This window comes from Dama dama, chromosome 5 (assembly GCF_033118175.1).
Source record: "Dama dama isolate Ldn47 chromosome 5, ASM3311817v1, whole genome shotgun sequence".
NCBI classification, from domain to species: Eukaryota; Metazoa; Chordata; class Mammalia; order Artiodactyla; family Cervidae; genus Dama; species Dama dama.
The window spans coordinates 17,606,310-17,633,542 of NC_083685.1; the positions used below are offsets into that span (position 1 = coordinate 17,606,310).

Below are 27,233 nucleotides of genomic sequence, written 5' to 3' on the forward strand. Positions count from 1 at the left end.
CTCCTCCGCTTGGCAGGCTTTCTCCTTAGGATGATCTCTCAAATAGAAGCAGAGCTACACCACAGAACAAAAGTGGGTTCATTCCACCGATAGAGGGCCTTTTTTGTTTTTTCCATTTAGGGGAGGGGAGTGGTATTATGGTCATTTTGTAGTCAGTGACACTTGTCATTTTAAAATTCTCTGTGTTTATTGTGTTTGAGTTTAGTTTATTGTTGTTAAAGTTGTCATTTTCAGAGAGAGCAGCAGCAGTGAGGATTGCTAGCTCCAGTCAGAAGAAAGCACTTCATTATGGTAGAAATGAGAAAAATAAGTAGTAGGAAATGATAGCTTGGGATGAGACAAATTGTTCTGAAGGACAGAGAGCAGAAAGTACCATGCTTATTGAGTCAATAATAATCAGCTAAAGTTAAAGAGAATTAGCAGATGAAATGGAAAAACTTGGAAATTTGCAGGTAGTAGTGTTAATTTGGGAGAAGGCTGAAGTAGTTAAAATGCTATTGCTGAAATTTTTGTAGACCCACAAAACAGTGCTACACGTTCACAGTTCATTTCATAAAGAGTTTAAGGCATCTCCAGTGATAACAGAAAAGATTATTAAGCGATTGTCTTTTGGGAAAGGATGCCAAATAGAATGTTCATATATTGGGTCTGTAAGCATTTAAACTTTCTCCTGTCCATTTTGGACTTAGGATCACAGGGATATACAGAAGAAATTTTTAAAATTTTATTGCTCAGTGTGCTGTGGTTTAGCTTAAATTGCTAGACAGTTATTGTAGTAAATTGTATTTTAGTTAGACATACTGAAATATAATTTACAAAAAAAAAAGTTCACCCTCTTTAGTGTGGAGAGGAAAAGGGCAACCCACTCCAGTATTCTTGCCTGGAGAATCCCATGGACGGAGGAGCCTGGTGGGCTACCTATTCATGGGGTCGCAAAGAGTCGGACATGACGGACTAACACTTTTTACTGTACAGTTCTTGAGTTTTGAAAAACAGTTTTAAAACTACGACCACAATCACAGTATCATCCCATAAATTTTTCCTTCTTTTCTGTCAGTCCGCTTCCTCCAAACCTGGCAATCACTGGTCTGTTTCCTAACATTTCGAAAATGAAAGTCACTCAGTCCTGTCCAACTCTTTGCGACCCCATGGACTATACAGTCTATGGGATTCTCCAGGCCAGAGTACTGGAGTGCCTTTCCCTTCTCCAGGGGATCTTCCCAACCCAGGGATTGAGCCCAGGTCTCCCACATTGCAGGTGGTTTCTTTACCACCAGAGCCCCAAAGTTTTGTCTTTATACAGCCTTTTGTGATTGCCTTCTCTCATGTAACAAAATACTCTGAGATTCATGTTACTGCATGTAACAGTTTCTTCCTTTTTTTTGTTGAGTAGTAGTCTGTTGTGTGCAGGTACAATGGTTGTTTATCAAATGATAGACTTTTAAATTGTTAGCAGTTTTTGGCTGTTATGAGTAAAGCTGCTGTGAATATTTATGTACAGGTTTTGTGTGGTCATAACAATTTTATTTCTCTTGATTAAATACATAGAAATGGAATTGGTAAGTTGTATGGCAAATGTTTATTTGATTTTAAAATAATTGCAAAACTGCTAAAGTAACTGTTTTTGGGATTTTCACTTGTAAAGTTCATTTTTGGCTGTGCTGGGTCTTTATTGCTGCACACATGTTTTCTTTAGTTGCGGCAAGTGGGGCTCCTCTCTAGTTGCAGTGCGTGGGCTCCTCATTGCAGCGACTTCTTGGTGCAGAGCACACGCTCCAGAGCACGGGCTCAGTAGCTCTGGCGCACAGACTTAGTTGCCCGTGGCATGTGGCATTTTTCTGGACCAGGGACTGAACCAGTGTCCCTTTCATTGGTAGGTGAATTGGTAGGTAACCTCTGGACCAACAGGATAGTCCAGTAACTGATTTCTAATTTCTCAGCAATGCTTGGTATTGTTCATTTGCTAAGTCGTGTCTGACTGTTTGTGACTCCATGGACTGTAGCGCGCCAGGTTCCTGAGTCCGTAGAATTTCCCAGGCAAGAATACTGAAGCGGGTTGCCATTTGCTTCTCCAGGGGATCTTCCCGATCAAGGGGTCGAACCCAAGTCTCCTGCATTGGCAGGCGGATTCTTTACTACTAAAGTCACCAGGGAAGCCCAGCACTTGGTATGCTAGTTTTTAATTTCAGACATTCTGGTGGCTATGTAGTGATATTTCATTGTGGTTTGACTGCATTTCCTTATGCCTCATGATAGTGAACATCTTTTCATGTGCCATTTGTTTATTATCTTTGGTGACAAACTATTTGGGATCTAACTTTGAAAGTGAAGGAACTTCTGTATTTGCATTGTCTGCCTTGTAGATTTAGAGCATCTTGAGGACAGGGACAAGTGCTTTGTACTACTTTGTATACCTAGTAAATGGTAGATTATTCATTGACTCTTTGAACATTGGTTTCATTATTAAGCAGATGAATTAACCTACCAAGGAAAAGTTGTCATCTCAAATGGAACATGGCATTTATTTTATAGGCAAACGATAGTTAAACTTTTTGAGTACTTCCTGTTTGCTAGGTTCTGGGGAATACAGTGGTGAATAAGCCAGATGCGGTCTCTCCCTTCCTGGACCTTATATACTATTATTAGAGGAAACAGGGAAGAAAGTTCAAACTTTTGCCTCTCCACAATATGTTAGAGTTGCTAATGATTACTTAATATGCTTCTATCTTATAAAATATTGGAAGGAAGTCTTTTAGATGAAGGGAAAGAAGGCTTATTGCTTTTTCAGAAGATTGGCCCTCTACTAGCATTCTGGTATGTTGCTAAGGGTCTTATTCCTTTTAATGCTTTTGGGATAGCCACTGATGAGTAACAGAAATGACTATGTTTAAGAAACCTGGTGTAAGCTTGTGAAAGCCCACTAGGGTCGTAATTGAAAGGGAGAGGAACATGAGCTTCCTGTTCTGCTGGGGCATATACATACCTTTTACATGTATATATAATATATGCACTTTTTTTTTCTCATTTGATTATCACACAATCCTATTAGATAATCTGTTGGGCATTCCCATTTTCCTGTGAGGAAGCTAAGGCCCAGAGAAGCTAAGTGACCTGTTTTGACTTACCTAGAAAGTGGCAGAGATGGAATGACTTACTATTGTTTTTTTTTAGGATCTCTGAAAAAGTATATGCAAGTGAGAATAGGAGAAAACTGGTGATGGATTTAAGGAATGTTACAGTTAGTTTCTTTTTTTTTTTTTTTACAATTAGTTTCTTATTTTAATTGACCAGGAATTGAGTCACTAGCTTCACTGAGTGAAGGAATGTATGTAAACCTCCTTGGGATGAAAAGTGGAAAAGAAAATGACAAATTTGCATTTGTGACAGATAAGGAATTTAGTTATTCATTATCTGTAAATGTTACATAGGAAGTCTATATATTTTTAACTCAATCTAAAAGGTTAGAGAATAAATGAGAATTCCTATTTATTATAACACTTTTTTCCCTTGTGTTAGAAAAAACTAGCATTTGTGAGCGAAATGGAAGCCATTTTTCTGAAGGAAAAGTTTATAGATATGTATATATGATGTGAAAACAGTTTGTGGAGCGCTTTCTATTTATATAATGATAGTTAACATTTATTTCGTGCCTATTAGGTTTCAGGAACGGTGCCAAGTGCATTACTTATATATCCTTTAATCCTTAGAACAGCCCAGCCTGTCATGTTGGTAGTGCCATATCCATTTTACAGATGAGGAAATGGTGGTTCAGACAAATTAAGGAACTTGTCCGGGGTCAAGGGCTAGGAAGTGATAAAGCTGAGATTCTAACCCTATAAGACTTCAGAGCTCTTGCTTTTTTTTTTTTTTTTAAGAGCTTTTGCTTTTAATAACTGCCCCACTGCTTCTAGTTCAGCTCTATGACAAAACAAAAACAGATAAAAATCAATGAAGAAAGCGATTTAGTCCTTATTCTTGGCCATAAAATGGCTTCAATTAACCATGCCTTTGTCCTGGCAGTTCTCTTTATAAATGAATCTGATAAGCTCAAGATTTTATTTTAAAATTTGAAAGCAGTGTTATAAATGATGGTGTTTTCTGCATCTGCCTATTTTGTAATTGATAGTTGTTATCCATAATTAATTTGAACTCAGTAGTACTGTACTATCTTGTGGGTTAAGAAGGCATTTTTGACTTGATCTAAGAATTCCAACACCACTTATGTTTCTGTAGGAGAATTAGAGTGCTAGAACCAACTTCTCCACTCTCTTAGTCAAACTGGAGACTACATAGCCCTGGGGCTAGAAGGACACAGAGTAAGACTTCAGCAGCACATATTAGTCCTTCAAAAGGAAGGGATTGAATAGATGAAGAAATGATCCTCTGTTCCGTGACTTTTAGGGAAGTTTCTGGCTATGGTGCAGTTATTTCTGTGGGCCAGATAATCATTTTAGCTATCATACATTTTATTCTTATTGTAGCACATTAATTTTTCACACCTGTTTAACCCAGCCTTCCTTTTGCTATTAGATTTAAGCTCTATTTTTGTTGGGCCAACCATCTGTTCAAAAATCATCCTATTCCCAAGCCTGAGGTCCTCTTCACTCTCAAGAGTTGCCGTAATCTAACCCAGGGGTTGGCAGACGTTTTCTGTAAAAAGGCAAATAATAAACATTTTGGGCCTACAGGCCTCATACCATCTTTTTTGCATATTTTTCTTTTTTTTTTTTTTTTAACTTTTTTAAATGTAAAAAGCATTCTTAGCTCTGGGCCATGTAAAAACAGGCCACAGAACCATGGACATTTGCCAATCCCATTTTATCTTTCTGTCATGTTTTTCGTTAACTCTTCAGAACATGACCTCCGTTTAAATCAGCATGGTCTCCTTTTCTTGTTGCCTCTGCAGGTATCAAGCTCAGCTTCTACTACCTGCACTATTCTCCTTTTCCACATCCTCATATTTAACTTCTAAGATCTGGTTCACATGTTCCATGAAACTAATTCTCATTTATTTTATCAACTCCTACAGAACTTAGCTTGTCCTATATATATTAGCTTTCTTATTTGAAAACATGTTCTGTGTTTTACTGTAGTAGCTTGCTATAAACTATAAGAATGAAAAGATTCACATTTCCCCTCAGACTGTTTTCTGGTAAGTGCCTAAAGCAACACTGTTTCTTTTCACAAGTCAGTGTTCCTCCTCCTCCTCCAAATCTGAATTTTAGAATTGGAAGCTTGCATTTGACATCATCATGACTCATTCTCTCTATTTTACACAGGAGCAGGAACTTTAAATGGCTTGTCCAGAGTTGCACACCATTTATTTAGCACTTTAGGTCTTTTCTTACTTAGTGACTTAGAGCAGGTTATTTCACTTGTGCTTGAGTTTTTTCCTCTGCGAAATGGGAGTGATGAGGATTAAATGAATTACATGTGAAAAATACTTAAGTCAATGCCTGGCCTATGGTAAGTGCTTAGTAACTTTCGGCTGTTACTATTAGTGTGTTTGGAAAGCAGTAAAAACGACTTGAGCAAGTTAAGGCTGAAAACTGCTTGTTGATGGGTTTAGGGTAATACTGTTAATATAAGAGTAGACACAGTTAAGCATTTCATTGAGCTGGTATGCATACTATTGATTAATTAACTAAAAGTTTGAAGCTATCAAACTGGAATAGTTAAACTATGAATGAGCAGCTCTGCTTCCAGGTTACTCAGCGAGTGTAGTTGGGAATGGCAGGCATGTAGGGAGTGTAAACTGGTGGCAGTGAGAAGCGAGTGAATGACTGCTTTGGGTGTTCCGTTCAGTTCAGTCACTCAGTCATGTCCGACTCTTTGTGACTCCATGGACTGCAGCACGCCATGCTTCCCTGTCCATCACCAACTACTAGAGCTTACTCAAACTCATGTCCATCGAGTTGGTGATGCCATCCAACCATCTCATCCTCTGTTGTCCCCTTCTCCCGCTTCAATCTTCCCCAGCATCAGAAAAAATTCCAGTGAGTCAGTTCTTCGCATCATATGGCCAAAGTATTGGAGTTTCAGCTTCAGCATTCAGGACTGATTTCCTTTAGGATGGGCTGGTTGGATCTGCTTGTTGTCCAAGGGACTCTCAAGAGTCTTCTCCAACACCACAGTTCAAAAGCATCATTTCTTTGGCGCTCAGCTTTCTTTATAGTCCAACTCTCACATCCATATATGACTACTGGGTGAGTAGTGAAGAAAAAACCTTTAAAAAGCAGTGAGGGGAAAAGAAAAGAAAGCAGTGAGGGTTGAGATGGATTTTGAGGGATGATAAGCAGTTTCCAATGAGGCTGTGGAAGAGAAGAGGAAGTTCTAGGCAGGGAAAAGTTTGTGCCAAAGTACAGAGATGCTTATAAACATGATTGTTGGCTGAAAAATTTGGTTCACAGTGTGGAAGAATTGGAGGAGATTAAGTGTTGAAAGCACGGAGACAGATTTGAAAGTCTTTGTAGTTAGAGAAGAAATGAAGAACTTGAAATAAGTGCTAATTAGAATTTTTTTAATGAGAATTTTTTAAAAGAAAATTTCAACATATATAAAAGGAACAATTTAAGACCCTACAGTTATCAGTGAATAGCTCATCTTGTTTCCCATTACTCCCCTCCCCATTATCACTTGTCTTTTGAAGGGGATTAAAGTTGTTCTGAGACCCCAGGAAAGATAAATGACCAATGGGTGAAACCATTGGGAGAGAGACTTGAGTTCAGTATAAGGAAGCACTCCTGGTATTTGCCAGAGGGAATGGTTGCTTTGGAAAGTAGATAACACCTACTCCTGGAGAAGCTCAAAGAAAGGACTGCGCTGTCCAGTATGGCAGCCACTATTTACATATGGCTATTAACAAAGTTTTTTAGTGTGGCCTGCATTTTGAATTTAATTAATTTTTGGCCATACCAGACAGCATGCAGGATCTTAGTTCCCCAACCAGGGATCAGACTCATGCTCCCTGCAGTGGAAGTGCTGTGCAGAGTCTTAACCACTGGACTGCGAGTGTTGTGTTCTATTTATATTTAGAATTAAGTTAATTAAAATGTAAAAAAAATCAGCTTCTCAGTCACACTAGCCGCATTTCAAGTGCTCAGCTGCCACATGTGCCTAGTGGCTACTGTATTGGGCAGCATAGATATAGAAGTTTTTTTTAAAATTCATTATAGAAAGTTCTGTTGGACAGCACTAAACTTGAACCCCCAAGATCCCATTTTCTCCAAGGTATGTGTAACTTTTGGTGTATCTAGGCCATATCTAATTGCGCATGGCTTTGTGGCCAAGCCTTCCTCTGAGTAAAACTAATATGAGGCAAATAATTGTATTAGGTAATAATTGTTAAGCAGTTAGTAATGTGCCAGGCATTGTTCTTAAGCCAAACTGTTTATACGGAATATCATTTTCACAACCTTGTGAAAAGATACTGTTTATTTTTTAAGACCATACTATTTTTAGCACCATTTTGTAGATTCTGAAGTTAAGGTACAAAGAGCTGAAGTCATAAGGTTAAGGTCACAGAGCCGAAAATTGATAGGGCCAGAATTTGAACCCAAGCAGTTTGCAGCAAACTGAAATAAGTTCTTGTGGGGATAATTCTTGAAGCATTGATTCTAGATGATCACATGGCTGAGTTAATCTGGCAGTTGTTCTGTGTGAATTCAGAGTTGCCAGCCGCCTCAGTTTGCTAGAAAAAGAAAAATCTCAGATACAGAGAGCAGATTGATGATAGTCATAGGCAAGAGATGGGAGAAATATATATGTTTTTAAAATTTTATTTAAACCTTTTGTGATTAGGTTCTTAATCCATTTTGAGTTAGCCTTGCCAAGCTCTCTTACTTCTAGTAGGGTGTTTTTGGGTAGATTCTCTGCATAAATAGCCATGTTGTCATTTATTAAAGACAGTTTTCCTTTCTGTCCAAACATTGTGCCTTTTTTTTTTTTAATATTGTGCCTTTTATTTCGTTTTCTTGCTTTATTGCATAAGCTAGAACCTCCAGTTTGAGTGTCTCATCACCTTATTTTTCTTTTACAGTTTATTCAAATGAGGGTTCACAAGTTGTTTACTATGACTCAAGTCTGTTTTAATCTATAGTTTCACTACAGAGTCCTTTATCTTTCTGAAACTTGCTCACAGTGTTGTCAAATGTACGTTAGTAAAATACCTTGATTTTTTTTAATAGATAAATCACCCTCAATTGAATTACATTGTAAAGCCTAAAAATAATTAAATGAGAGCAAGAATACTTTGACTCAATTGTGTACATTAAACTTTTGTGAAAAGTAGTGCTATTAAGAAGTTTCTTGTAGAAGAACTGATTTGTGTGAAACAACAGTAGACTTCATTTTTAAATTGCAGTTATTGACATAGCAGCCATATTTTTCGGTTCAGAGGTCAGCAGATTTTGCTTGTAATGACCCAGATCTTTGGGGCTTTTATGAGGCATATAATTTCTGTATTGCATATTGTTCTTGCCTTTTTTTTTTCCTTAAACCCTTTAAAAACTTAAAACCATATTTATTCAAAAAGCCCAAACAAGAACAAGTTGTGAGCTGTAGTTCCCTGATACTTGATTTAAAGAATTGTTACAGATGGTCCCTGACTGAGGATGGTGTGAAAGCAGTAAGCATTCGATCCCTACTTTGAATTTTGATCTTTTCCCATGTTTGCTTTATATGGTAAAATATTCTCTCATGGTGTTGGTCAGTGGCAGCGAGCTGAGCGCCTAGTCAGCCACATGATTACAAGTGGTAAGAACTTACAATCATTCTGTACCCATAGAATTACTGTGGTTTTCACTTTCAGGGAAGTGTTCAGTAAGTTACATGAGATGTTCAACACTTTATTATAAAATAGGCTTTGTGTTAGATGATTGAGCCCCACTGTAGACTAATGTAAATGCTCTGAGTACCTTTAAGGTGGGCTAGGTATATACATGTATTTTTGACTTTCACCTTATACAGTGGGTTTATCAGGACATAATCTCATCATAAATTGGGGGAAGGTCTTTGAAAGCTTTCATGTTCATTTTTTTTTTCTTTCTTTTTTGACTGGGCTTATTTAATTGATGAAATATTTATTGTATATATCATATATGAGGCACAGTTCCTCTGTGCTGATTTTGGTAGATGGTACAAGGATGGATAAGATCCTGTCTGCCAGTATTGGTTATTCCGGTTTAATTTCATCCAAGAGCTCCTGGCCTAGGGCACAAGTGGGTGTTGAAATCTAGGAGTTTCTTTGGCTATATATGATATGCCTTTTGGAACTACATTTGTTTCTGATACCTCTTAATTTTTACAAAGGCATTGACTACTGACTGTATGGTTTTTTTCTAGTGTGACTGTCATAGGACTGTGACATCCTGGAGGAGGCATCATTTTCTGGTCTGCACAAAAACACTATGTTGTCAAATAGATGGCACTTAGATGGGGAAAATGTAGAAACGCTAACAGATTTTATTTTCTTGGCTTCAAAATCACTGTGGACAGTGACTGCAGCCATAAAATTAACAAATGCTTGCTCCTTAGAAGAAAAGCTATGACAAACCTAGAAAGCATAAAAGCAGCGACATCACTTTGCCAACAAAGGTCCTTATAGTCAGAGCTATGGTTTTTCCGAATGTACGAATGTGAGAGTTGGACCATAAAGAAGGCTGTGTGCTGGAGAATTGACACTTTCGAAGTGTGGTGCAGGAGAAGATTCTTGAGAGTCCCTTGGACAGCAGGGAGATCAAACCAGTCAGTCCTTAAGGAAATCAACCCTGAATATTCAATGAAAGGACTGATGCTGAAGCTCCAACGCTGTGGCCACCTGATACGAACAGCTGACTCATTGGAAAAGATGATGGTCCTGGGAAAGATTGAGGGCAGGAGAGAGGGTGACAGAGAATGAGATTGTTGGATGGCATCACCAACTCAATGGACATGAGTTTGAGCAAACTTTGGGAGATTAGTGAAGGACAGGGAAGCCTGGAGTGCTGCAGTCCATGGGATCGCAAAGGGTCAGAAAAGACTTAGCGACTGAAAAACCACCACCACCTTATTGTCAGGTGATGGCCCTGAGTTAGTGGGCATATGATGGGTTTCCTGTTAACTACAGAGCAGATGATGATAAATTCCAGTCTAGCGAAGAGAGTACTGTTTGTTTGATTGGGATGACATAAATCTTGAAAAGGTAACATTTAAGGCTGGGCAAGTTTTTTTTTTAATTACAGAAATGTACAGACACTTTGGACACTAAAGTAGAAGTTAATAAATAACTCATAGTTAATAATTTTAAAAAATTTTGTTTATAAATAAAAGTTACAGTTGTACAAAGAATTCTTCTATATCCATCTATATTCTTCAAGTAGCATCTCCACTTTTTCATTTTCTATTAAAATTAATATATAAATATATATTTAATGTAAAACTTACATAATTTTATCAAACATGAGAGACGTGGTACCCTTAGGTCTGAATACTTGACTATATCCTAATAACAAGGATATTCTTACAAAACTATAGTACAGTTGTCAAAATAAGGAAACTAATGTGCCAAATTATTATCTATTGACCTTATTCACATTTTACTAGTTGGTTTTGTATTATTCTTTACAGCTCCCCCCACTCCAAAAGAAAGCTGCTCTAAGAACCAGTCCAGGATTATATGTTAGATTCAGTTGTCATGCCTTGTTGGTCTCCTTTAATCTGGTATAGTTCCTTAGTCTTTCATGATTTGACTATTTGAGTACTACAGGTTATTTTGTGGAATGTCCCTCCATTAGGGTTTGTCTTAGGTTTCCACATGATTAGATTCAGATTATATACATTTTTGGCGAGGATATTGCAGAAGTGATATATGTATTCTCATTGCTTGAGAGAAGGTTCATGATGTATGTCTCATTGCTCATGCTGTTAACTTGAATCACTTGTTGATGCTGGGTTCCTTTTCTATAAAGTTATTTTTCACTTTATCATTAATCAGTATCTTGTGATGAGTTACTTTGTGACTTTGTAAATATCCTATTTCTATCAATACTTTATTGAACTAGCATCCATTGGTGATTTCAGCCGGAAACAGTTACTACTATAGTGGTTACTAAATAGTAGCCCCCTGATTCCATCATTCCTTCCACATTTATTAGTTGGAATGCGGTTGTCAGGTTAATAGTATGACAAGGAGAATGGAGCGTGAGACACACTCTCTAGGTGAAAGAGCAAGGCTCTGGATCAGATTTGTACAGATAATTTCTGTTAAGAGTTCATCTCCAGTGGCCCAGGACTTCACGTGAAAAGGGTACACAGAGTCCTGGAGGAATGACTTCTTCCTGGTGGATTGACCTTTTTATGATTATAAAATGTCCCTTTTTAGTAACTTTTTTTTGTTTAACATCTATGTTGTCTAATATTAGTATAGCCACTCTTGCTTTCTTGTTTGCATGCTATGTCTTTTTATTTTCAATGTATTTATACCTATGCATATTAAGCATTTGCTTCCAGTTCCAACTTTCCCACAGCCCCTTCTGTATCTATGAATTTGAGTATTCTGTGTACCTCACATAAGTAGAAGCATGGAATAGTTGTCATTTTGTGTATGTCTTATTTTTCATGTCTTCAAGATTCATTCATGTTATAGAGTATATCAATGTATTCCAATGTATGGGTGATAGCATGCTGTGTTTATCCATTCATCAGTGGACATTTGATTTTTTCCCACCTTGAACTGCCATACTATTTTCCACAGTAGCTGCACAGTTTTGCATTCCCACAAGCAGTGTACAAGGGTTTCAATTTCTCCTCATTTTTGTCAACACTTGTTATTTTCTTGGTTTTGTGGGGTTTTTTTTTTTTTTTTGGCTTGGTTATTTATAATTGTCATTGTAGTGGGAGTGAAGAGGTAGCTCATTGTGGTTTTGATTTGAATTTTCCTGATTAATGGTGAGGTTTAGCATCTTTTCATGTGCTTATTGGCCATCATATAAATTTCTTTGGAGACTTGTTTTTTTATGTTAAATTATAGGAGTTCTCTATGTAGTTTAGATATTAACCCCTTATAAGATATATGCAAGTATTTTCTACTGTTCTGTGGATTGTCTTTTTATGCTGATACTGTTTTTTGCCCAAAAGTTTTTAATTTTGATGAAATCCTATATATATATATATATATATATATATATATATATATATAAAATGTTGTATGCCTTTGATGTCACAGTTAATAAATTATTGCCAAATTCAAGGCCATGAAGATTTTCTCTGTTTTTTCTGAGAGTTTCATAGTTTTAGCTTTTAAATTTAGGTCTTTGGCCCAATTTTTAGTTCATTTTTATATACGGTGTAAGGTAAAGGTTCATCTTTTTTTGCATGTGAATATCTAGTTTTTCCAGAATCACTTGTTAAAAGAGATTTTCCTTGAATGATCTTGATCCCCTTGTTAAAGATCAGTTGCCCATAAACATGAGGGTTTATGCCATTGATTTTTATGGCTGTCCTTAATGCCAGTACCATACTATTTTGATTTCTGTAGTTATGTGGTAAGTTTTGAAAATTATTTATATGGCTGGGTCAGGGCTAAGTTGTGGCACGCAGGATTTTCATTGTGTCATGTAGGATCTTCTCTTGGGCCCCACAGACTCTCTAGCTGTGGTGTGCAGGCTAGATTTGCCCCACAGCATGTAGGATCTGAGTTTCCCGACCAGGGAGTGAACCCGCAATCCCCCTGTGTTGCAAGGCAGTCTCTCTTTTTTTAAGCTTATATTTATTTGTTTTTAAAAATAATTGCTTCACAATATTGTGTTTGTCTCTGCTGTACAACACTGTGAATCACCTGTAAGTATACACATCCCCCCCTTGGACCTCCCTCCCACACCCCCCACCCCACCCCACCCCTCTAGGTTGTCACAGAGCACGGAGCTGAGCTCCCTGTGCTGCAGAGCAGCTTTCCACTAGCTATCTGTTTCACGTGCAGGCGAATTCTTAACCACTGGACCACCAGGAAAATCTCTGTGATAAGTTTTGAAATTGGGAAGACGCATTTTGCTTTTCATTGTGTGTATCTTTAAATGTGTAATAATTTTTCCTCTACGTTGTTTTTTCTTGACATGCCAGTGTCATCTGTTGAGTCAAATTTACCATTCTGGATTGAATTACTTGTAACCTCGTGGTATATAAGTTGATTTACTCTACTACCCAATGGTCTCTGTAATTGGAAGATCTATACACTTGATTGAATCCAGACTCCCTTTGTGTCATGTCAGAAGACTTTTTTAACTTAAGGAAATTTTTTTTTCATTTATTTTTATTAGTTGGAGGCTAATTACTTTACAATATTGTAGTGATTTTTGCCATACATTGACATGAATCAGCCATGGATTTAGATGTGTTCCCCATCCTGATCCTCCCTCCCCGTAACTTAAGGAAATTTTGAAAAGTAAAAAGAATGATATAATGAACCCCTGCATACCACTGTACTTGGCTTCAGCAGTTAGCAACTCAGGCCAGTCTTGTTTCATTTATAACCCCACCTTCCCTGGTCGTCTAGTGGTTAGGATTCGGCGCGCTCTCTCATTTATAACCCTGCTTCCTCCCTACTATATTATTTTCAAGTAATATAAGTTCTTTATTATTATTTTGTATATTTGTTTATTTGGTATTTTGAATCACATTTTAACCTCATGTTCAATGACTGTTGAAATTTTAAAATACTGGGTATTACTGATTTGCTAAATCTGATCTGTTGCATTATATTTGGTTGGGGTTTTTTTGAAATTAAATTTTTCTTTTTTTTTACTATGTGAAATATTAGAATGCTTGTCCTGAAATACCAAAGGAAAAAAAAACCTAAAAGTCAACCATAATCTGAGTGGATTCAAAAAGGAAAAAACCAGAATGAATGTGGGCTTTTTATCAGTTTCAGAGAATGCTACTGTTGTATGCAAACATCCCCTTTGGGTGTCCAGCCACCTGGAAGAGCAGTGGAAATCAGTAGTTTCTATACTTTTATTCCACTTTATACCACTGTGAGTCATTCATTATTTTCCTTATTGACCAGTTTGTTCTACTGAGTAAACTGGGTTGTTAAAACAGTTGCTCTTTATTAGTCAAAAATATAACTGTGTGTACTCAATTTTAAAAAAATGATTTCTATCATGGAATTTTACGTTTTAAACTCTTTTAAGTAGCCTTGTGGGTGCATAAATTTAAGGGCACTTAATTAGTGTCATTTGTTTAAATCTTTTTAACTGTAGCATCTCAGCAACCACTGCTGCTGCTGCTAAGTCGCTTCAGTCGTGTCCGACTCTGTGCGACCCCACAGACGGCAGCCCACCAGGCTCCCCCATCCCTGGGATTCTCCAGGCAAGAACATTGGAGTGGGTTGCCATTTCCTTTTCCAGTGCATGAAAGTGAAAAGTGAAAGTCAAGTCACTGAGTCGTACCTGACTCTTAGCGACCCCATGGACTGCAGCCTACCAGGCTCCTCTGTCCATGGGATTTTCCAGGCAAGAGTACTGGAGTGGGGTGCCATTGCCTTCTCCGCAGCAACCACTAGGATAAGATAAAATGGTAATACTTAGACATTTTATAGCCTTTGACTACCAACTACAAATAAACAAAAACATAATACATTTAGATGGCTTTTGAAAGATGCAGAGATTGTACTAGGCTTTATTGTCAAGTTAATTTTTTGTGATATAATTTCAGAGAAGGAGCATAACCTAGAAATGCAAAGTCTATACTTTGGATCACCTGGTTTAAATATCTGCTCTGTTGCTCATGAACTAGATGACTTTGGTCAAGACATTTAGCTACTGTTTCCATTTCCTCACCTGTAAAGTAGGGGTGAGAGATTTGACGTGGTGCTTACTATATACTGTCTGGTTTGTAGTAAGTTTTATAAATGATGAATTATTGGTCATATTCCTTAGACTTTAGGACTTTATCTATGTTGTGTGAGAGGCAGAAATGATAAAAATGGAAGTAATCTTGGGTGATTTGGTCAAAGACATTATTTTCTAGATGAGAAAAAGTAGATGAGAGTTAGAAACAAAACCAGCTGACCTCAGAGTACTAATACCAGTCCTGCTTTTCTGGGAATTGGCACCATTCATACTGCTAGGCTTTTTCACCTGAATTGTGCTTCTCTTTGAATGTTTTTAAGTTTGTGGTTTTGAATGTTGTGATTATTTTATTAGAATATGATTCCAATACTGTTCCTCAGGAGTAATATTTATGAGCTTATAACATTTTACTTTATTTATTTATTTTTTTTAGTCATTTAATAGAGGGGCTAATTTTTTCCATTGGAGCAAGTCTTACGGTATATTTTGTTCTCTAAATTTACTTGATAATAGACTCCACGTTACCGGAAATTACTTGACACCTGACATAGGTGTACTGCATTGTTTCAGAGGGAGTGGTTTGGCAGGGAGAGTGGTTTGGTTTGCTCTATAGATCCTAACAGGAGCACTTAGTATTTAAAATGAAAATGCTTTGAATGATTTAACTTATTTTCAAATGTTTTTCTGCAGTTGTAAACACAGTACCTATTTTTAGAGGTGAGGGGAAAATGGAGGTATCTTGATGTTCTTAGTCAAGTATGTCAGTTAAATTGGGAATGTAATCTGTATTTTGCTCCTGAATAGTTTTTTATGACAGAGTGATTGGTTAACTTTTGGAGAGGGGATTATTGTTTTTGGTATTGGTTATTTCTGTAAGTAGGTTGTTTTAATTTTTACTTTATTTACTTGATTTTGATTAGGGTCACATTATTTCCTCCTTCCTCCCTCTGACCCATACCTGTTGCAGGCCTCTGAGCCTGGAAAGCATAGCAAGTGTCATGCTTAGATAGCCCTTATACTTCACATTAGATGATCCCTCCCCACAGACAGTGTATTTTTTGGGGATGGGATTATAAGGTATTTTAAATTTGAAAAAATATTTTAGCTTGCTTAGCTTGTTGAATTTCATAAATATTTAATCTTTTCAGAGGCCGAAACAGTAGCAAAGGACTGCCTCAATCCACGGTGAGTAACTTCAGTGTTACTTGTTTGGAAAAATTGGTAACGGAAATGTGATTTCTAAATCCCACAGACCAAAAGCAAAGGCCCCCCCAAAATTGCCTTATATCTCAGATAGACTTTATAGATTAGTACTGTTTGGCATAAGATTATTAGCTATAACTGTTTTATGGTGATGTGTAAAATGCAGAACTATTGTAAATAGTATTTTGATTTTTCATACTTAATAATAGCTCATTTGTTTTACAAATGACTAAAGGCAAATATAAATGATTAATGAGATGAATGGAACGCTAGGACCAGAGTTTGCAAAACTTTGGGGTTTTGATTTTGAAATAATATGCTGTCTTTTATTTCTTTCATTTTTCTTCTTTGGAAAATGGTTTTAAATGTCAAAACTGTATCAGTGAAATTAAACTAGGCACAAAGGCCAGAAGATGTAGGTTCCACAAAATACAAGAAATAAATGTGAAGCTGTCACTAATTTTTGAGATTTTTGCCTTTTTTGTACATAGATTTTCTTTAGAATCAGGACACGTGCTTATGTAGTATGTAATAAGAAGTGATGTGGTTTATTAGACCTTAGAGCAATATCATTGATTGAGATGTACTAAGAGAAAAGGTAGTCAAGGTTCTTCTACAGAGGTTCCCCCTCCACCCCTATTTATTTAATAAGGTATATTTAATCCTGTTTAATGTACAGTTCTTTGAGTTTTGATGTATACATTGTGTAACCACCACCACGGTCAAGATAATAGAACAGTTCTGTTACTTCCAGAAATCCCTCATGCCACTTTGTAGTGATCCCTACTCTTAAGTCATTGATCTGTCTTCTGTTCGGTGACTTTGTCTTTCTTCATATATGGAAGTTCAATTGTGCTTGAACTTGAATCGTAGATAGTTAGAACATTATTAATTGGTATGATTGATTTCACCTTTGAAAATGTATACATTGTAAGGAGGAAAAGATTGTAGTAAACCAAATCTTCCTTTAATGAGTATGAGGTATAAACCTAACTAAATGTTTTGTAACAGAAGAAGTGTTAACTGTAATATATGTACAGAGATAAATAATGAGTGCCAATAATGTTTTTTCTTACTATTACAGATTTCTTTTGATGGAATCTATGCAAATATGAGGATGGTTCATATTCTTACATCAGTTGTTGTAAGTTTTCAGAGTATTGGGGAGGAACTGCCTTGTGAGTGGAATAAAATAGTTTCTTGAAGTTAAATGTGAATGAATGATAAAAGTAACATTTCTTAGATAATCTTTAATCAGGATGATGTAGAAAACAGATTAGAACTCTATTCAAGTCATTGTAACTCACTGTAAAAGCAATCTTGTTGAGTCTGCTGTGTACAAATAACATTTACTAGTTGATTGTCTTTAGTGCATTATTTTGTTATTTAATAAGCTAGAGTCAAAAATACTAAATTTCCCAGTTTAAACTTATACTGCAGACTGAGCAGGACCTCCTGAAGAATTTTGAGAATTAAGTGTATTGTTAATGTTTTAAAATTTTTTATTCTGTCAGTGATTCCCTAATACATTGAATGAAGCTATAAAAAGTAAAATGAAAGGAGAAATTTCCATGACTGCATAGCACACTGTTTCCTTGATAAATTAATTATGTGTTTTTAGGGATCCAAATGTGAAGTACAAGTGAAAAATGGAGGTATATATGAAGGAGTTTTTAAAACATACAGTCCTAAGGTAATTTTTACTTTTTTTTTTTAATAATGTAAAACCCCGAGAATCAGCAACTACTGTGTATGTTTCCATGCGTCCATTAGTTTCTGATTTAGCAGTTTATAGTTGTGAGACAGTGTGTGTGTCACATTTTCATGATTAGTATATTACCTTTAATGCACTTCTTAAAACCACTTTGAGTGACTTTACTCTTTGGTTTCAAGTACTGATTACTTTATAGACAGATTTGTATAATCAGAACAACTTCTTGCTCTTTGTGCTTATTAAAATATTTCGGCCTATGCAAACATTGTGGACTAGAAGAGGGATCCTAGTGGTTTATTCTTTTCCTCTTTACTACTGTTGTGCTTAAGGCAAACCATGGAAGCAAAGACTAACTTTTAGATGAGAGGATTAGAATATTGAAATAATAGATCATATTACTGAGAAAACGGTACGATTATAAGGATCTCTTGAGATAATTTTTTACCAAAGGCATATAAGAAATAGTACCTTGATGTGCAAAGGAATTCCTGTTGGATTTTATTTTATAAATGTTAAAAATTTTTTTTTTTCCCTTCTTAGTGTGATCTGGTACTTGATGCTGCACATGAGAAAAGTACAGAATCCAGTTCGGGGCCAAAACGTGAAGAAATAATGGAGAGTATTTTGTTCAAGTGTTCAGACTTTGTTGTGGTGCAGTTTAAAGATATGGACTCCAGTTATGCAAGAAGAGGTAAGTTTTGATTTCCTTAATATGCTTCATGGTTTATTAGATGAAATAATTCTACACTGATTGCAGAATTTTCCTTTTTCTCTTTTTATTTTTAAAAAGAAGGCAAATGGGAATTTAAATGCACTTTTGCTGGAAAATATTAAAAACTTCAGAGGAATATTCCTTGGTACTTTGGGTAGGATAAATAATGAAGGCTTGTATTCTATTAAAAACAAGCTTGTGAAGAATTTTCTGAAGTTTTACTGTCAAAAATGCTACTAATAGTACCCAACTAAAAATTTCTTGTCCTGTTTGACTTAAATGTTTTAGCTTACATATTTTTAGTTTTATCATGTTTATAAATAATACTTACATAGTTTTACTATGCTTGTTCTATAAATACTTTATAGTTTTTTAATCTGGAAAAAAGTCAGAAGCACGGGAATAAAGGAGAAAGGCAGAGAGTTATGGATGGAAAATGATTGCCTAAATGAAGTTGAAAAATGTGAAGTAGAACATGTATATTGGAAGAAATATTCAAAGTATGGGACTATTTTAAGAATATAAAAGTGGTGATGTAGTTATGTTAAAATTTAGTCTATTTCAGGTGTCTATTGAGGAAGAAAATGTGGGAATTGCTATCACTCATTTGGAGAGCATACTCTGCAGTGCTGAGTGTTCAATAACACATTGAAAGGCTCTCCTGGGCAATTTTGAAACTGGTTCTAAAATTCTTAAATGATTTTTTGTGGGGGGTGGGGCAGGACAGCAGTGGCATTCAAATTTTGTAGTCATTTCTGTTGCAGCTTATAACAATTTTTTATTTTCATCATTCAGTCTATACCAACTGTTTTCATTGTTGGGCTGATACTTCTCCACTGTTATTTGGAAATTACAAGCCACCAGAAAGTTAAAGCCTTTCTCTTGGACCTCTTAATAAGGTTCTCAGCTTTATTTATAGATTGCTTTTTCAGAAAGGAGCTGCTCTAGGTACTGTGAAACTGCTTTTGCGTTGTTGATGAAAGCCCTGTGCTCTGATCTTGTACCTTCTCATATGTCTGTGTCTTTGATTCACAACTCTGTCTAAGAGTCCTTCAGTGGCCCATACAAGCAAACAAGTCTTTTGGTTTTTTTGGCCACTAACACCATGTGGGATCTTAGTTGCCTGATACTGGAAGCTCAGAGTCCTAACCGTTGGACAACCACCAGGGAAGTACCAACAAGTCTTTTTTTTTTTTTTCCAACAAGTCTTTTTTAGTGATTGCCTTTGGAGTTCATCTTACTTATGCTTATTTAGGAGCACAAAATTATTTATACTTAAAACTATTGAAATATTTCACTATTTAAATTTAAAAATTGACTTGGATCATAAATCAAAAGGAAAAATAACATTTTAGTTGAGTTTAGCACTTAGCACTCTGGGAAAAAAGTATTGGCCTCAACAGCAACAGATATTCCCTGATCTGTTGGGTACCAGGCCATTTAGCTCGAAGCCATTCATAACATGCTTTGTTGTTGTTCTTAAAGAGAATTGACATTTCCTAAGTTTGAAAGGATAAGTACTACTTGAAGACATTTATGTCCCATTCATTGATCCTTGTAAAAGTTAGTCTTTAAATTTTTATTATTTTGTTTATTTTATTATGCCTTTATTTCTCAGGTAAATTGTGTTCATTGTAGAAAGCCAAGAAAATCCAAATCAGAGCAATAGCTTTGATAGTCTTCAGTACATTCATTAGGGGATGCATGTATTTTTCTATATACATAATAGTTTACTCGATGAGAACATTGAGTAGTGGAGTTATTTCAGGTATTTTATTTAAGGACTGTAGGAGTTTAGTGAATTATACAATTGTATCCAGTGTATAGTGGTCTGAAAATAGTATCAAGTCATGTGTTTAGGATTTCAATTCTTTTAGTCCTGATTCTTAACACTATCCTGGCACAAGTTGCATCTATAAAAGTATTATTTTGGAGATTCTATTACTATAGAGAAAACTTCTTAAGAATAATTAATTGGCATGATTTATTGTTGTTGTTCAGTAGCTAAGTCGTGTCCAGCTCTTTGCAACCCCATGGACTACAGCATGCCAGGCTTCCCTGTCCTTCACTATCTCCCTGAGTTTGCTCAAACTCATGTCCATTGAGTCGGTGATGCCATCCAGCCAGCTCATCCTCTGTCTCCCCCGTCTCCTCTTGCCCTCAATATTTGCCAATATCAGGGTCTTTTCCAGTGAGTCAGCTCTTTGATCAGGTGGCCAAAGAATTGGAGCTTCAGCATCAGTCCTTCCAGTGAATATTCAGGGTTAATTTCCTTTAGGATTAACTGGTTTGATCTCTTTGCTGTCCAAGGGACTCTCAAAGAGTCTTCTCCAACACCACAGTTCAAAAGCATCAATTTTTCGGCGCTCAGCCTTCTTCGTGGTCCAAATCTCACATACATATGTGACTACTGGAAAAACCGTAGCATTCACTATACAGACCTTTGTTAGCAAAGTGATGTCTCTGCTTTTTAATACACTGTCTAGTTTTGTCATAGCTATTCTTCCAAGGAGCAAGCGTCTTTTAATTTTGTGGCTGCAGTCACCATCCACATTGATCTTGGAGCCAAAGAAAGTGAAATCTGACACTGTTTCTACATTTTCCCCATCTATTTGCCATGAAGTGATAGGACTTGATGCCATGATCTTAGTTTTTTGAATATTGAGTTTTAGGCCAGCTTTTTCGCTCTCCTCTTTCACTTTCATCAAGAGGTTCTTTAGTTCCTTTTCACTTTCTGCCATTAAAGTGGTATCATCTGTGTATCTGAGGTTGTTGATATTTCTCCTGGCAATCTTTTTCCAGCTTGTGATTCATCCAGCATGTCATTTCACATGATATACTCTGCATATAAGTTAAATGATGATTTATTAATTATGAAAATTAAGTCATTTAGTACTGCTTTTAGATAAACATTATTTGTGTTAAACACATACTCAGATTTCTAATCTCCTTGAGTAAAGGATGTAATTCTTTTACAAGAATTAAAAAAAAGAATTCCAGTGATTCTTTTTTTTTTTCCCTTTTTTTTTTTTCTTTTTATTAGTTGGAGGCTAAAAATGTGGAACGCTTCACGAATTTGCGTGTCATCCTTGCGCAGGGGCCATGCTAATCTTCTCTGTATCGTTCCAATTTTAGTATATGTGCTGCCGAAGCGAGCACTAACCAGTGATTCTTAGTGCTGGTTTCACATTCTAGTCACCCATGGGTTTTAAAAAATACCTAGTTTTCACTTTTGGAGATTCTGATTTCATGATATTTAGCTTGGGTGAGGCTCTGAATGTTTGATTCTGAGGTGTAGTCAGGCATGTGAGCCACGGATTTCATGTGATAAGATCCTAGGAATGGCTGTGTTCTGGAGATCTTGAGGATTTGTACTCTTTCCTTACCTCACAGTGTCTCAGAATTGTACAGTGTCTTGAAAAGTCCCAGTTGGAATCAGTTTGATACCACTTTTTTGCATTTTAGATGGGTAGATGGTTGAGGGTTGGGTTTTTTTTTTTCTTTTTTAGAAATAATAGAAATGAATGAGTGATAAGAACAAAACTAGTATTACATTGTAGCTTCCTAAAAGAAGAGGGAAATTTATTTCCTTTGTGAGTTTTTATCTTGTAATAAATAGTACTGTCAAAATTGGCAATATATAAAATTCAAGTGCCAATTCTATGTATTAAACTCTATGCTAAGTATTTTATGTGCATTTTTTTGTTTAATCATCATAACTTCTTTCTGAAGTGGGTATGATTATTATCCACATGTTGTAGGTGAGGGAACTGAGACATGGATTAATTTGAAGAAATGAGGACACAGACCCAAGTGCTATCTAACCTCAAGTCATATTCTTAAACATCGTCCTATAGTGACATAAATTATGCATCTAACTTTTTGTTTAGTTGAGCTGAATCAGAATTAATCTGAATTTACCTTAAAGAATTTCTCCACAAAACCGAAAGTGGGGGGGGAAAAAACCTCAGGCAGTATAAATATGCAGATTATTATATTGTTTGAAAATTTTTTCCTTTTTAAATCTTTGGCTTTATTTTGGGGGAAACTTTAAAATCAGTAAGATGCATGTGGCTTTTAGGTTTTTAATGCTAACTACACTGATTTTAATAATGTTTAATAGTTGTCTTTCATACAAATATTCAAATGAATAGGCCTAGTAGTAATTGATATCTTAGGGTATAGTGAATAAGTTTCATCTGATCTCTTGAATGTTGTATATATACCAGTTTGATTTATGGTATCTTTTTTGCTCAAAAGCAAGAGCAACTTTGATCTTGCAGGCTGTTCCTTTTGCACATGCATACCTAGAAGAGACCCATCAAATTATCACTGAAGAATTAGTGTGTCTTTTATGTGAATTCCAGTGTAGACAGATTCTGGGATGCTCTCATTTTCCTCCTCTCATTTTGCATCTATTTTCAGAGCATTCAGCTGCCTTTGTATCTGTCTACCTTGGAACTGGCATATTATTGCTACTTGATTTTTACATGGTTTTCCTGTCTTTTTCCAACATCCCTTTCTCATCTCTTTTTTTTCTCTTCTCTTCTTACAGTTCCTTTATTCATGTTTGTTTGTTTGTTTTAATTTAATACCCTAACTCAACTGTATTTTAGTTCTGTGGCTTCTCTTCTACTTCTTATTCCATTCTCATTTCCTTTGTACTGTTCTCAGCCTGTAGAACAGGGATCAGCAGACTTAAGGCTTATGGACTAAATCTGCTCATCAATAAATAACGTTTTATTGAAACACAATTAGGCCTATTCATTTATGCATTGTCTTTGGCTGCTTTAATGCTGCAGTGATAAAGTTGAATAATTGTATTAGAGACTATATGACTTTGAAAGCTAAAAAAAAAATTTACCATCTGCCCGTTTATAGGAAAACTTTGCCAAGTCTAAAACCTAGGTCATTTTCCCTACTGCATTTCAGCTGTTAACGGTTATTCAAAAATACATATTGTACTGGCTTCAGTGAAATAAGGCACAATATATTTTGTTGTAACACACATCCTTTGACTCTCGTCTAGTACTGTGTAATTTCACTTGATTCCTTATGTCAGGTTAGATTTAGAATGACTTTTGCTTGCCAGCTCCTTTGTTACAATAAGTGAAAAATGATAAATGAAAAAATTGGTTATCTTGAATTCTTCTAATTATTATTCTGTATTCCTTTCTTACCCAAACTTCTTGACTCATTTTCTGCTGACTCTGCATCCCATTGTTGTCTTTTTTTTTTTTAACTACTCATTTACTGGGTTGTGTTAGGTTTTAGTCGCAGCACATGGGATCTTTCGTTGCAGTGCATGGGCTTCTCTCAAGTTAGGGCATGTGGGCTCAGTAGTTGCAGTGTTTTGGGCTTAGTTGCCCGAAGCATGTGAAATCTTAGTTCCCTGACCGGGAATTAAACCTGGGCAACGGCAGTGAAAATGCCGAATCCTGACCACTGGACCACTAGGGAATTCCTGTGTTCTTTGCTCACTGCTCTTCCCACATGTAGTCACTTATGTACTCTCATAATATCAGCTACCAGCCACATAGAAGCCTCCTCTGAGTGTCTGTACGTCATTCCCCTTATACTGTGTTGTATTATAATTAGATATTTCTGTCTCCTCCATTATGCTTTGAGTTCCTTGGGTACTGTATGTTTATCATCCTTGACTTCTAGTATAGTGTTCTGTCACACAGTACGGTCTCAGTATAAATGTCTTTTGAATGAATGAAATTAGAGCCTTCACATACTTTTAAAGAAGCACTGTTTCATGCAAAGAACAGGAAACGTATAAGTAGTCTTGATGTCTACAGCCAGGCAACAAATACTTTCTGTGCTTTGGAATGTATTCATTGCTATGCTAATTGCTATTGACAGTACAAAGAAATTCATATTCTTGGTCCCTTTTGAGAACTTAGGGATGCCGTATACCTTTACACAGAGACTTTTACATTTAATTCTGTGGTATTTCCTAGGAAATTCATGTACTCCATGTTAAGGAGCTCTGCTCTAGGCATTTTTAGAGATGAAGATAACAAAGCATGTGAAAGAATTCAAGAAAAATGGAAAGTTGATAATCAATGTTTTATTTAAAATTATAGAGCACTTAAAAATAAACAATATAATAGGTTTGAATGTGTATTGGAACATAGAAAACTGCTTTCAAATATACTAAAACTTTTGATTTTTACCCTAAAGCGTGCTATGCAGCCAATCGAAGTACTTGGACAAGCATCGCTCTCTATAGATGACTGGGGTAGGAGGTAGGCTGCGGAGTTGCCTGCAGGGGTTTCCCAGTCAGATTGGCAATGTTTTTCTTGTTGTGGCTCTCAGTTGCCCTTCTCAGCACCTCATCCTGGCTGAGATCAGACGTTGTCACGTCTGTGTGGCTACAGCCAATTTTCAGGCAACAGGCCTTTTTCTTCCTTTTGTGCTTAGACTCAATCATGCCAACAATGGCTTCTTCTTCACTGGTGTGGCCACGCGTTTTATTTTTCACTGGTTTCTTCATTTCCAAGTGTGTAAATGGGACAGGTGAAGTTGGTCTGACTTTGAGTCACAATCATATCTTTATCAGCTCTTTCTGTGTCATCAGCCTGTCTGCTTGAAGACCATATTGCTTCTTTAGTTCTTTCAGCTGTTGTTTAAATTGTACAAATTTTTCATTATTTTGAAAGTCTACATTAGAATTCTTATTCTGTAAAGCCAAAAACAACTTCACTAATAATTTTAGATTGGATATTTTTTCTGGACATTCTTTTACATAGTTTATTGTACAGCCTTTAAATAATGGTTTAGTTCCCGATACGTCATTGCAAATTCAACCATTGCTTTATCCATACTGTACTCACTACTCACTTAAGTGTAAGTTTCCATGAGATCCAAAGCAGCGCTAGAAGCTATCTGTTCCAAAGCTGATGCAGGATTGAAAATTTTTCCAGAGGAGAGTGCAGATTCTCCACTACTGAAGGATATAAAACCAGTTGAACCTGAACTTGAAGTGGAACTACCCCTGCATCTTGAAATTATTACCTGGCTGCCCAATGCAGCTCCATCTGGCTGTACCTGGACTTGCCACACCCAGACCCCAACTCCATCCTTAATTCCCTTCTCATGTCAGAAAGTTGAAATTGGTGGCATTAAATCCCAAATAAAGTTCAGAGACATAAAAGAATTGTGTCTGTTGTAGTAGTTGGAGTAATTCGGGTTGTGAATGGCTGATTAGAGAGCAGTGAGAAATAAAATTGTCTGGATTATTTTATTCTGGTGTTGCACTGTTCTATTTTCATGTGATCATCCTATGTGTCTGATAGGGTGAGATCCTTTGAATAACAGTGGAATCTTTTCTCAAGTGCATGACATTAGGAATGCCACGTCAGTTGTCTAAGGAAGAGGCAGGTCGCAGAGCAGCATATGGCCTGCGAAGCCTTAGATTCTGAGGAATCTAAATGTGTTTCAGATTCATTCATGTCTGGCACTCCAGTGTGGTGGGCTGGCCACAGCCTTGCAGCTGAGTAGGCATCTTGGAGCAAGGAGTGCAAGAGGTTCTGTAGCTGAGCAGCAAATGCTAACATTGGACAGGCAGGCAGGCAGCTCTAACATTGGGTAAGTGATGGGGATTGACAGCCTGCTTTTTTGGCAGGAAGGAGGATAGGCCCTGTGGTAGGTAGGCAGGTGGGGTGATAGAGAGGCAAGTGTTCTTATGGCTGTCTAGGAAGCTGATTGTCTTGGGCCTATGGGCATTGAGAATAGGTTTGTTTTTTGTTTTTAAGGAAGTAGGTTTTCTAAGTCAGTCCATGTTCTAATAGTCTTCTGTTAAAACTGTACCATTATAAGGTTTACTGCCTCAGGCTTGCTGTAGGCTAGTTAGAGAAGGATGTATGTCTATGCTGGGTCCAAGTAGTAAATGGAGATGAATCAGCATTTACTGAGGCCAGTATGGAGGTGGTACAGAGATTGAGATTTAAAAAATTAAACAGGTATAGTGGGACAGGTGATGGAAAACTTAATACATAGAGTAGTTTGAGGTACATAATAGGAAAGTATTGCATGTTATTTCTTTATATGTTTTTGGAGCATACAGAAAGTATCTGCTGTATTCTTCATGTTTATAACTCTTCTGTATTTATAACTCTTCTATATTTATAACTCTTCTATATTCCTTGAAAGGAACCTACATACTGTTCTCCATAGTGGCTGCACCAGTTACATTCCCAGCAACTGTGTAGGAGGGCTTCCTTTTCTGCACACCCTCTCCAGCATTTTTTATTGGTAGACTTTTTGATGATGGCCATTCTGACCAGTGTGAGGTGATTGCTCATTATAGTTTTGATTTGCATTTCTCTAGTAATTAGTGATGTTCAGCATCTTTTCATGTGCCTCTTGACTATCTGTATGTCTTCTTTGGGAAAATGCCTATTAAGGTCTTCTGCCCATTTTTTGTTTGGTTATTTGTTTTTTTGATACTAAGTTGTGTTGAGCTATTTGTATATTTTGGAAATGTGCAGCTCTTGTCAATCTCATTGCAAATTTCTCCCTTTCTGTGGGTTGTCTTTTCATTCTGCTTATGGTTTCCTTTGCTGTGCAAAAACTTAAAGGTTTGATTAGGTTCCGTTTGTTTATTTTTGCTTTTATTTATATTGCCTTGGGAGACTGACCTAAGAAAAACGTTGCTACGATTTATGTTAGAATGTTTTGCCTGTGTTCTTTTCTAGGAGTTTTATGATGTTACGTCTTACATTTAGTTTTTGAGCCATTTTGAGTTTAATTTTGTGTATGGTGTGAGGGA

The 27,233-nt window shown here is 36.5% G+C and overlaps 1 protein-coding gene, 1 non-coding gene and 1 pseudogene across 7 annotated transcripts in view; 1 reads left to right on the top strand and 2 right to left on the bottom strand.

The window, feature by feature from the left end:
* The window catches only part of ATXN2 (ataxin 2), a 100,828-nt gene that overhangs the window by 10,730 nt on the left and 62,865 nt on the right, over positions 1-27,233 (top strand). For all 6 annotated transcript variants that reach the window (XM_061141903.1, XM_061141907.1, XM_061141905.1 and 3 more), the window contains exons 2-5: positions 15,974-16,010; positions 17,113-17,172; positions 17,650-17,721; positions 18,283-18,433. In XM_061141903.1, the coding sequence (XP_060997886.1) occupies positions 17,140-17,172; positions 17,650-17,721; positions 18,283-18,433 (256 nt within the window). In that variant the 5' untranslated portion in view covers positions 15,974-16,010; positions 17,113-17,139. The remainder of the gene's footprint in view (positions 1-15,973; positions 16,011-17,112; positions 17,173-17,649; positions 17,722-18,282; positions 18,434-27,233) is intronic.
* LOC133058020 (U6 spliceosomal RNA) lies at positions 21,507-21,613 on the bottom strand. Its single transcript, XR_009693146.1, has one exon. It is a non-coding gene; the product is annotated as a U6 spliceosomal RNA (small nuclear RNA).
* On the bottom strand, positions 24,687-27,201 carry LOC133057932 (E3 SUMO-protein ligase NSE2-like; annotated as a pseudogene).